Source organism: Apium graveolens, chromosome 5 (assembly GCF_009905375.1).
Source record: "Apium graveolens cultivar Ventura chromosome 5, ASM990537v1, whole genome shotgun sequence".
Taxonomy (NCBI): domain Eukaryota; kingdom Viridiplantae; phylum Streptophyta; class Magnoliopsida; order Apiales; family Apiaceae; genus Apium; species Apium graveolens.
Window position 1 is genome coordinate 22,420,706 of NC_133651.1, and position 12,571 is coordinate 22,433,276.

Genomic DNA, 12,571 nt, shown 5'->3' on the forward strand with positions numbered 1-12,571 from the left:
ATACTACTTTTAGTGGTAAAAGAGTGTTGGTTGGTTCTGTTTTTGTGTTTGTCTTTACAGTCTGGGATAGACGTTGTGGGTTTTCAACCTCATGACTGTCAATGAAAGAAAGTCATTGGAGACTGAACCTGTATCATAGAACATATGGTAATAGAGAGAAAATGATTTACAATAGTGATTTCAAAAGATTTTATATGAAATAAGAAATCACTAATGTAGAAAGAAGTTTAATTTTTGTTTTTCAAAATGAATGAGTTTTTGATAAAACATTGATCACTTAGGGTAAAGTCTAAGTAATTCTCATTCATGTCAAAAGCTTACAAATATCTGCAACATAATGTTAACAACATATCATTGACCGATACTTGTCAAGTACTTTAGATACTAATTGTTATGTTGCATAACCAATATACCACTGCACATATAAAACAATATGATTGTGCTTAGTGATAAGATAGTTATTAATATGACGACTCTACTTATTCATATAAAATTATAACTTCTGTTAGAGTGTCATACCATGTCCTTGATGATTGCTTGAGCAGCATACTAGTTCATACCAACCTGAAGTGAGATTGTGAAGAAGAAATTGCATAGTCCAATAGATCTGCAGCTGCAAAGTCCATGAACTGTGGTGCATTGACTTCCTCTTTTGACTTACCAACCAAGAGTACACTTGTACACATCTTACTAGAGTACAATTCCAAGTGTAATGTGCAGCAGGTGTCTGATATGTCGTAATATTCTCAAGTCTCGTCACTGGTGCTATATGTTAGATACTGCTTCCTGATAATAACCTAGCACAATATACAAAATTACAATGATAACATTCCCAGCTTGCAAATAGCCATATCCCTCAGATAAACCTTTGCTGTTATCTCCAAAGGTAACCATGGGGCCAGCTTTCTCAACCACATTTGATAGCAGGGCTCTATCTCCGGTCATATGTCTTGATGATCCACTGTCAAGAATCCACACTACCGGTTATACTTGTTTAATGCCCTGCACTACAAATGGATTAGACCTTCTTCGGAACCCAAATTTGGGTGGGCCCGGCATACTTGTAGAACTGTCCTTTGTCAGGCAAAACAACATTTTTAATTTTAATTGCCTCAACTTTCTCAATGACTGAACATTTGACCTTGTAAACAGCGTTAACAAATTTCTGTTTAAGCTTAGGCACAAATGTCTCCTTTCTAGCCTTAGAAGGACTAGCAGTCTTAGACCTATCATGCTTCTTGTTATTCACATGCTGACGAGGAGTAGTCTTATCATTAGACACATGCTTACCATTAAAATAAGCATACATCATATTAAAAGCACAAGACATACAATTAGCAACACCACATGCTTTATGAGAGTGATTAACAACAGGCAATTTATGCATGGTAGACATGGCATTATTGTTATCCAACTCATGTGTGTCTGAGTTAGTCTCAGTTGCTTTCACAACTTTGACTGGAACTTTCGACTCACTTGACTTGGAAACAATCTTCTCATTAGCATGATCCTCAGCACGTATTTCCTCTTGAATAACAGAAGAGGTCGCATCAAATGGTTCAGCAATTGATGCTTTATAGAGGGGTTCATCAATACCCTTAAGCACATGTGGTACTTCCCTCCCTTTAGCACAGACATGAGGAGGGGAGTTTATGCCTAATTCTCCAATAGCAGCATTGTAATCATATCCTATTCCAGATGTTTGATTAACAGCTTGCTTACTGTAGAACTCTTTAGCCTTCGAATAAGAATTGAAGTAGGCTCTAACCTTAGTCTCAAGACCGGTGATCTTGTCTTTGAGAATAGTTTCGAGTTTTCTATAACAGTCAACTCTATTCTCTAGAAAAGATACCTGTTCTTTTAATTTGTCTTGATTAATATGCACAAGTCTTAATTCATTGACCTCTTTCTCAAGGTCTGTGATCTTTAAACTTAACAGTTCATTATCACGACGTGCACAATCTAAGTTACCTCTTAGATGATAAACCATTTCAGCATCAGAAAGTTTTACCTCTATTCTTGACGATGAAGCTTTTCCATCAATAGCCATAAGAGCAAGATTTCCTTCATCTTCATCTTCACTGTCAGTATCATCCCAGCTTCTTCCCTTTGCCAGATAAGCCCTTTCAGAGTTCTTTCTTACTTGCTTTGGCTTCCTACATTCTGTGGCAAAGTGTCCCAACTCATTGCAGTTATAGCATCTAATGGTGCTTCGATCAACCATCCCTGTTTTGTACCCACCACTGCTGGTGTTAGAGGATGAAGATCCACCTTTCTGGAATTTGTTGTAGTTGGACTTGTACTTAAGCTTGGGATTCCTCCTGAATCTGACATGGGAGAATCTCTTGACAATTTGGGCCATTGATTCATCTTCCAATTGCTCCAGCTCTTCCAAGGAATAAAAATCATCACTTGATTGATTTGTAGTAGGAGGATCATATTCTGCTACTAACTCATTTTCCTCACCCTTGGAAAACTGTACCATTCTTTCTAACTGTTGAGATTGTTGTTGTTGTTGACCTTCAGCTACAAGTGCAGTAGATGTGCTGACCATTCTATCCTTCCCGTAGACTTCCTTCTGTTGAATCTGCTCCAACTCATAGGTTTTTAACACTCCATAGAGCCTGTCCAAAGAAATCTCACCCAGATCTCTAGCTTCTCTAATGGCAGTGATTCTATGTTCAAGATGAGCTGGCAGTGTTAAAAGGAACTTTTTGTTGACCTCCCTGATTGAATAATACTTTCCATTGATGTTCAGGTTGTTGATCAACGCATTGTACCTCTCAAACACTTCAGTAATTCCTTCTCCTGGATTTGATTTGAAATGTTCATATTCAGAGGTTAGGATTTCCAACTTGTTCTCCCTAACTTCCTCTGTGCCTTCATTAATCATCTCAATAGTTTCCCACATGTGTTTGGAATTTTTACAGTTCATCACATGTCTGTTCATCAAGGGATCAAGGGAATCAATTAATATTAATTGAAGGCTGGCATCCAAGGAGGCTTCTTCCTTCTCAGCAGGAGTAAAATCTTCAGGCTCTTTTGGATATGTTCTAGCTTCAGTAGTCACCACACCATCTATTATTACTCTGGTTCAATAACCATCGGAGTTTTTATACCCTTCTTTAACAAGTTTGAATATTTGGGATTTGCAACTTGTAAAAATAATAGCATCTTCTTCTTCCACATGATATAATTCTCTTTATCAAATTGTGGAATTTTAACGGTTCCAACTTTATGTGAAGTCATTATGAATTTTTGAATAAATAAAAATTCAAGGAGTTGAAAAATCACAAAAGTCTAGGATCTTGATTTGTTCGTTAATCAGAAGGCTCTGATACCAATTGTTAGGTCCCAATGTGTTTGTAGAAGGGGGGTTGAATACAAACAGTATCGAATAATCGAGTAAATGCGGAATAAAAAAATGTGAAACAAAATTCAAGTTAAATAAAAATATTATTAAACTTGAAAGGTGTTACAACAACTGTATCGATTACAAGGAATTAATCTCAAATTAATTATCACAAATCTAGAATAAATTCGACATGAACTTTTTCTATTTTTGCAATAATTAGAATCAAATGCTAAACGCAATTTGAGATTAAGTTCTAGGGATTTTGATCCGCTAGATTGTTACACAAGAACAAGATAAAGATTTCTAGTTGATTGGATTTAACTTTACAATCTAGAAATTGATCTTGAAGTTTGCAGAGAAGAATGTAATATTGTTCTGCTTCTTTTTCTTTTGTTCTCGGGTTCTATATGTTGGATGTTTTTGAGTTGAATGACTTCTGCTTCTATTTATCAACAGCCGAATTAATTGAATTGGAATGACAATCCTTTAAGCTTGTATGACAATCAGTGAGACTATCCTTTTGAGCTAGCAAGACAATCGTTTGAACCAGCATGACTATCGGTAGGACAATCTTTTGAACTGGCATGACTATCGGTAGGACAATCTTTTGAACTGGCATGACAATCGGTATGACAATCCAGATTGTCATGCTAGTTCATTTTCAATTGTCTTGTTGATTTAAGATTGAATTTAATCCAATTAAACTTCTGAAAATTCCTAAAATTAATTCTGAATTAATTAATCAATTAATTTAATTAATCAATAAATTAATCTTTGCAGATATAATTTATTTACTTAATTAAATTATATGACTTAATTAATTAATAGAGAATTAATACTAACCCTGAGCAGCATCCATTCTTCTGAATATCTTCTGAAAATCACTGAGAATTATGAATCAATTCCGCCACTTCAACGTTGACACTCGATGTACTGTCTGGTTCATGAGTGACTAACTTCCGTGACGTTTCTTCATGTCTTGACTTTGACGCTTTGATTTTCTTCAGATTAAATCCTTGTAATTAATTGATACCCTGGCGAGATCTCTGTCACTTGATTAAATCCACGATCTTGATTTATATCACTGAGGCATGATCAACTTCTTGAACTTCTTCCAGTGAATTAACTCCTCAAGTCTGTAGATGAACCTTGTTTCTGAATCCTTTGACAGATATTACTTTGCGAGATCTCTCTGACGGTAAATCCACTATTTACTTATTACATTCTTATTTGAGTTGAGTTGAATCCTCGAATATACAAATAGACTATGACATATGACTTACAGATGTTTATTATTAAAAGAAGCATGATTTCTCCTCTCACCTTACAATGCATGACCTTTACCACTTCATCAAATAATGGCATTTCATTTCGGCACACAATACACATTTTATAATATTTTAGGAAAATTTTATATTAAGACGGTGGTATGACCTTAAAATTTCATGCAATTTACACACAAAATAATGCCATTTTATTTGAGCAGACAACACATATCTTTTAATATCCTAGTTAAATGTTATATTAATGGGTGTGTAGAATATTTTTATAATATTATGTATTATATCATTATTCATTTCTATGTCTACAAATACAATCTGATATGTTCTAAACATAAAAAATTGCTGAAAATTAACATTTTTATATACTAAGTAAAAAAAATATCTACTCAACATCAAGGACTCTGTCAATCTAACATAAACTAATTTTTGGATTACCATTCGCTAATCGTTAAAAACAAGATTATATATTGTGGCAAAAAAAAAACAAGATTATATATTGGATTCGTCAAACAACAGCATTTCAAAATTGTATATACTACTGGTTAATAAATTGGATAAAACCGGATTGTATACTGGTTTTGCAAAGTCGTTTGGATAATGTATTGGGCTTCTAGCCGGGTCCAAAATTGTTGATGCACTTTGTAATTGCAAGAAGTATTTCTTGTGAAGAGTAATATGATATATCCATAACTTAATATGCGAAGTACCAAGTGAGTTAGCATAAGAATATGCTACTGGATTTTCTCCGGGTATGTAATACTAAAAGATGTCAACCAAAGTTTAACGAAACCTTTGGTACAACTTGACCAAATACTTTTCCTCTGCCATTGCTGCAGTAAGCAGAGGCTTTTTTCCCGTGGCGATTGGACTTTAAGTATACGTTCTCCATCGTTATACCTTCACACGGAACCGTCTTGCTGCAGTCTATCTTTACCGCTGTCTCCCTCTTAGAAGTTCCCATTACTTCCCTAAATGTCACCCCACTCACCTTCACGGCTGAATTCTGCACAAACCCAAATTCAATAATTTAATCCATATGATGAAAATATGAATAGCCTAAGTTTACAATCAGAACCGCATTATTTTGTACACATATGAAAGATCGCACAACGTTATTACTTACATGGTCTACACAAGTTTCATGATCACAATAAAACTGATCAATGATGATAGGATTATCGGAGTTTTGACAGAGTATTCGTTCGAATGCTATGTTTCTAGCGTAACCTTTTCCTCCCTGCACCAATTGATACCACAATCAATTAGTATCTATATTATGTTTGACAATGCCTTTGACAGGTTGAACATATATAGTGTTATACTTTACCTGCCATGTTTTGATTCTAGCACCGTTTGAGGTGTTGGTGAACACAACATCTCTTATTTGAATATTTTCGACCTCATCATTGGCACCATCCTTTCCTAAACTCCCAATGCTGTTACATCAAAAGCAAAAGAACAATAAAATCACCTCGTGTAGACCGAAGATTGAAAGACTATTAGATCATTAGAAGAATCGCGTACCTTACACCATGCCCAGGTCCACATCTAATATTATGGATTGTCATGTTTTTAGATCCACCTCCTATAGATATACAATCATCACCTGTCCCAATGGTACAATGCTCAATATTGACATTAGTGGAGTCCCCAATATGAATGCCATCTGTGTTGGGGCTATGACCAGGTGCCTGGATTTTTAAGTCTGTGAGGCGTGCCCCTTGTACTCCATCAAGCACAATGTGCATACGAGGATTGTCTTTAAACCTTAATCCACTAAGTCTAAGATTCTTAGAGCTCATAATCCTTAAAGCCTGCATGAATACATCATAATTAATCGACAATTTTCGTATTATACATTCCATCCGTCCTATTTAAAATGACTTGTATAGATAGATAAAGTTATGTAAAATGTACTTACAGCTGGTCTGTGTTTTCCCTGAAAGAGGAAACAAGAGGGAAAAAACATCTATCAATAATCAAATAATGAAATAAAAAAGAAAAGTATTCTAAAAAAGAAATTAAGAACAAGTAATTTAATGAAGGGTTTGATGCCCCGGTTAACTTTAGGTAACTCCTTCCCGGTTAACGAATAGTTGAATTGCGAAATTACCTTAATGTTCCACCACTTTTCCCCACGTCCAGAGATTGTACCGGTTCCGGAACCAGAGATGAAAAGACCATCTACGTGAGAGAAGCGTATCCAACTATCACAATCCGTGGATCTACACCTCCATTGTCTAGGTTCACTCGGTGCCGTTATTGTACCATGTATCTACAACAAAATTCCATATTTAACAATCTAAAACTACTAGTTTAATACTACAAATTATAAGTTTTAATCAACTAGTACTGATTAAGTACCTCGACTGTGATATTCCGGGGCTTGCATGGGCCTTTAAAAAGCAAAGGACGGGTTAGAAACTCGAGATTCGCTGGAAAATGCATGGTTGCAGACGAAGAAGAGGACTTGCATGTTACTTCCCACGCTCTCAGTAAACCCTGATATCAATCCAAGTAATACATTAGTGGAGTAATTTGGTGACAACGATAATCGGAAGTTACATTTACGTAAAATATATACTCTATATATTTAGACACGTACTTGAGTGTCATCTGTGATTCCATCGCCAACTACGCCATGATCACGAACATTGACAACAGATAGAGTCAAAACACAGTTTGCAAGAAGACTAAACAATATAACACACTTTAAAATTCCTTGCACCGCCATTTTAGTTTCTCTCTTAGCCCCCCTCTCAATCTATCTAACACGTGAAGAAGAGGAGGAACTTAAGTTACTGCAAAATGCAAACTCTAATCTCTGCCGCAGAGGAGAAAGAATAGTGAGTATATCATTTAGGACATAGATTCCGACTAGGACTGAATTTTATACATTTTTCTATATATTTAAGAGAAGAGAGAGTCCGTAATTATGAAAAAAATTGTTGAAAGAAATATTATATAACTTAAACACTACTTGAATGCATGTCTTTCACTTCACACGTCATTATTTTCTAAATTTTATTTTTTTCATAATATAAAAAATCATGACTTTTAAACATTGTAGTATTATATTTTTTTTTAAGTTGAAGAAGAAGAAAAGTGGATCCACGTTTGTTAGTGGACAAAATGGGCCAAAAGTTTAAAAACCGAAATTCTAAAACTGTTTCTATAAACGAGCTCAATCCTATAGCGTTGTAAACTCGCACTTTCTATAACTGGCAATGAAATTTTGCCATGGGACTAACAAGTAGTAGTAATGGAACTAGTCACCTATTTCCTCTTCTAGTATTTGCCTTGTTTATTTCATTTATTTCACTGCACTTTTTCATGTGTGATGACACATTTGTCTGTAATAATATTCAGGAGGGTATCTTAGACTTTTCCTGTCAAAAGGAATCTTTCTGTTAGTCTTGCTGTCATTCCCATCAGGATATATGGGATGAGCAGGTGCTGTGTTTGCCGGCTTTTCTAGATCTACTTTTGAGCAATATATGAATGAAGCTTTGGCTCTACAATTCTCTAGCTCATAACTTTCATTTTGCTGCTGTCTTTATAAAACTATCATGGTATCAGAGCCGCATATGAAATTTGAGTGAATTAATAGAGTCATAGTCATCTTCTCTGATTCATATTGTCTTTTCTTTTTGCTCAGATCTAAAGCTCCTTTGTAATCCAGAAGTGTTGTGATTAAAGAGTGAGCTGTGCTTGTCCTTATACTCTAATCATGACATCAGGAAGTAAATTTTCTTTCTCCGATATGCAAAACCCATTGTTTCTTCATCCATCAGACAACCCTCTTTCTATCAGCGTTACGAAACTCGAAGGAGCGGCTGATTATCGCTCTTGGAAACGATCCATGGAGATTCAGCTTTCCTCAAAGCGCAAGCTTGGATTTGTAGATGGTACGGAGGTCAAAAACACATCTGATACGACAGAAGCAGTTCAATGGGAGACTTGCAATAGCATGGTAATCTCTTGGATACATAATAATATCTCCGAGTCAATTAAAAAATCTGTCTTGTTTATTACATCTGCTTCTGAGGTATGGAAACAATTAGAGAAACGTTTTCAGCTTACTAATGGGTCTCGTAAGTATAAATTAAGCAAAGAGTTGTTTGGTCTTAAGCAAAATGGTAGCACTGTTGTTGATTACTTTACATCTCTTAGTAGTATATGGGAAGAACTCGAGTCTATGAATCTCTTACCATCTGTTAAAACTATAAGTGACGATGTTACTGCTCTGTTGAGAGCCATTCATGCCCAAAAAGAAGAGGCTAAGTTATTTCAATTTCTAAACGGTCTTGATGATAAATACTCTCCTCAACGTAGTCAGTTGCTTATGTTGATTCCTCTGCCCAGTGTTGAAGCTGCTTGTTCTGCTATTCAGCAGGAAGAATCTCAAAACGAGATTCTTAATAAATCTTATTCCTATGAAAATGAAATGTCTGCTATGTTTACTAAAACGGTTGTAAATGTCGACAAACCTGTTACATGTGGAGCGTGTGGTGGAAAAGGTCATACTAATAATAACTGTTGGAATATCATTGGCTACCCCAGATGGCATTATAAGTATAAACCACCAAGAGGACCAGCTAATGTCAATAACAGAGACAACTCTCCTGCTGGAAAATGGCATAATCCTAAAAATACTTCAAAAGGTCCTGTGGCGGCCAATGTAACTGTTGATACTACTGCATCAGCTCAACCTATATCCTTCACTCCTCAGCAACTTCAACAATTGCTGCAACTCATGCCCACACATACTCAATCCATGAGCTATGAAGCTGCAGATGATGTGCTGGATTCACCTTTTTCTGGCATGATTATGTGTGATAATGTGCAGACTGTTCAAACTGTCTGTGAAGATTGGATTGTGGACACAGGTGCAAGCAACCATATGACCTCGAATTTGAGTCTCCTCGGGAACATTAAAGCTGCACCACCCAACTTAACAGTCAATTTGCCCACCGGCTCTAAGGCTGCAGTTACTCACACTGGTGATTTGCAATTAAAGAATGGACTGAGACTACTAAAGGTGTTGTATGTTCCCTACTTCACTCATAATTTATTGTCTATTCAAAAATTGTCTGAGGATAATGCTTGTTATGCTGTTTTTAGTCCTAAATTCTGCACTATTGTTGATACTGAAACACACACAGTAAGAGCAAAAGGCATCGTTGAAAATGGATTGTACCACATGTCTAATACTGCTCTTTCTGCTGCTTCTAATGTGGAATGTTTGAGTGTCACCACTCCGACTTTGTCTGATCAGTACACTGTGTGGCACAATCGATTAGGACATGCCCCGGTGTCGAAATTGAAATTCATTGATTGTGTCAAACACTGTGTTCATGCCTGTGGAACAGTATGTTTAACATGTCCCATGGCAAAATTTACAAAACTACCATTCCAGCTAAGTGAATCATGTGCATCAAAGGCTTTTTCTCTTATTCATACGGATATCTGGGGTCCTTATAAGGTGGTTACAAGACAAAAGTTCAAATACTTTCTCACAATAGTGGACGATTTCTCTAGAATGACATGGATCTACTTACTGCAACACAAGTCAGAGTATTTGCATTCACTAAAATTATTCTGTAGTTTTGTTCAAAGACAGTTTGATGCCTCTATTGCCGTTGTTCGATCTGACAATGCTCTTGAGTTCGACACGGCAGCATGTAGAGAATTCTTTCAATCACAAGGAATAGTGCACCAGACCTCCTGTGTTTACAGACCACAACAGAACTCGAGAGTTGAACGAAAGCACAGACACGTGCTTGAAGTGGCGCGGGCTCTCATGTTTCAGTCAGGGTTGGCAATATCTTTCTGGGGGGAATCCGTGCTCACTGCTGTCTTCATTATAAACAGGTTACCTTCCTCTGTTCTTGACAACAAATGCCCTTATGAGCTTTTATATGATAAGCCTGTTGATTATAGCGAGTTCAGGTCTTTTGGTTGTTTAGCTTTTTCTTCTAATCCTGATCACACGTCTGATAAATTGGCACCTCGAGGTGTGCCCTGTGTTTTTATAGGATACCCCCCCACTCAAAAGGGATACAGATTGCTTGATCTTAGAACTATGAAACCTTTTGTGTCTCGCGATGTAACTTTCAATGAGCTCATCTTTCCTTTAAATTCAACCACATCCAACCCATATATGCATCCTTTGCCAACTGTTATGCCTAGTACTCAACCCAAGCCTTATTATGATGATGATATTTTTCCAGTCACACAACCTGCTATTGTTGTAGCTACTGATGTTAACTCTCAAAATACCAATACGCATCCTGAAAACACAACTCAGCTTGATACCTCAGATTCTCCAGTCACCAACACACCTGTGACTCATTCTAACCAAGACAAGGACCTCACACCTCCTAGAAGAACAACCAGAACCCATAAGCCGCCAGTTTGGATGGAGTCTTATATCACTAAACCTTTTTCCAACCCCTCTGCTAATTTTGCTATACCATCTCAGTCTGTCACACCCATGTTTACCTGTCTTCTGTCATCCTTAACATCTAAATCAGACCCTATCAGTTTCAAACAAGCAGTGCAAGATATCAACTGGGTCCAGGCCATGAATGTTGAATTGGATGCTCTCGAAGCCAATGACACCTGGGAAATCACTTCCTTACCACCTGATAAAAAAGCTATCGGATGCAAGTGGTTGTATAAAATGAAGTTTGGCTCGGATGGATCAGTTCAAAGGTTCAAGTCCAGGTTGGTCATCTTGGGCTGTAAGCAAATTTATGGTGTAGATTATGAACACACCTTTGCCCCTGTTGCCAAGATGACAACAGTGCGTGCACTTCTTGCAGTAGCAGCTCTACAGAATTGGTCTGTACAACAAATGGACGTCACAAACGCATTTCTGCATGGGGACTTATATGAAACTGTTTATATGAAAATGCCAAAAGGATATACTCACTATGGCTGCAGAGTAACTTTAAATCAGGGGGAGTTCTCTTCTTCCAAGCCTACCATGGTATGTAAGCTCAAAAAATCTCTTTACGGACTTCGACAGGCGCCTCGAAATTGGTTCAGTAAATTATCATCCACACTAAAAACTCTGGGATTCACTCAATCTCTTTCAGATTATAGTTTATTCACACAAACTAAGGAATCTTCTATAACTCTCGTCCTTGTTTATGTCGATGATCTCCTTCTTTCAGGAAATGATATGTCTGAGATTACAACTCTAAAATCCATGCTCTCCTCAACGTTTAAAATGAAGGATCTAGGTGATGTGAGTTACTTCTTGGGTCTTGAAATCACCAGGTCTGCTGCTGGATTTTTTGTGTCTCAAAAGAAATATGCAGTTGATTTGATTACTGAATGTGGCCTGGTCGATACAACTCCTCTAAAAATTCCAATGGATATTCATCTTCGCCTCAAGGCTGACACTGGTGAATATCTCAGGGACCCTCATCCTTACCAACGCCTTCTTGGTAAACTAATATATCTCACAATCACGCGTCCAGACATCGCTTTTTCTGTACACATATTGACACAGTTTATGCAAAATCCAACGAGTCAACATATGGAAGCTGCTAAGAAACTAGTGAGATATATCACTTTAAATCCAGGTCAAGGTATATTACTTGCTTCGTCTACAGCTGCTGAACTCAAGGCCTATAGTGACAGTGATTGGGCCACCTGTCCCATGACCAGACGTTCCACCACTGGTTTCTGTGTTCTGTTGGGCTCGTCACCTATTTCCTGGAAAACTAAGAAACAGCCAGTTGTGGCTCGTTCAAGTGCTGAAGCAGAATACCGTTCCATGGCTCTTGCAACTTGTGAGGTGACCTGGTTATCTGCATTGTTAAAAGACATGGGTCTTCACAACTTACCTCCGACAATCTTGCACTGTGACAATCAGGCGGCCCTTGCTATAGCAGCTAATCCCGTTCTCCACGAGCGCACC

General features: G+C 37.1%; 1 protein-coding gene across 1 annotated transcript; it reads right to left on the reverse strand.

Annotated features, from left to right (window-relative positions):
* Window positions 1-5,248: 5,248 nt before the first annotated feature.
* LOC141661939 (putative polygalacturonase At3g15720) lies at window positions 5,249-7,535 on the reverse strand. Its single transcript, XM_074468969.1, has 8 exons — window positions 7,244-7,535; window positions 7,003-7,140; window positions 6,752-6,913; window positions 6,560-6,577; window positions 6,163-6,452; window positions 5,966-6,074; window positions 5,762-5,875; window positions 5,249-5,641 (listed from the first exon to the last, which is right to left on the reverse strand). The coding sequence occupies exons 1-8, from the start codon at window positions 7,370-7,372 to the stop codon at window positions 5,408-5,410; spliced, it is 1,194 nt and encodes a 397-aa protein (XP_074325070.1). The 5' UTR covers window positions 7,373-7,535; the 3' UTR covers window positions 5,249-5,407.
* Window positions 7,536-12,571: the final 5,036 nt, after the last annotated feature.

Excerpts from the sequence above, each read along its gene's own strand:
- LOC141661939 (XM_074468969.1), bottom strand. The coding sequence starts at position 7,372 with ATGGCGGTGCAAGGAATTTTAAAGTGTGTTATATTGTTTAGTCTTCTT. Across the intron at positions 7,141-7,243 it reads GAATCACAGATGACACTCAA|GGTTTACTGAGAGCGTGGGA; the intron begins GTACGTGTCTAA and ends GATTGATATCAG. Across the intron at positions 6,914-7,002 it reads CCCGGAATATCACAGTCGAG|ATACATGGTACAATAACGGC; the intron begins GTACTTAATCAG and ends ATTTTGTTGTAG.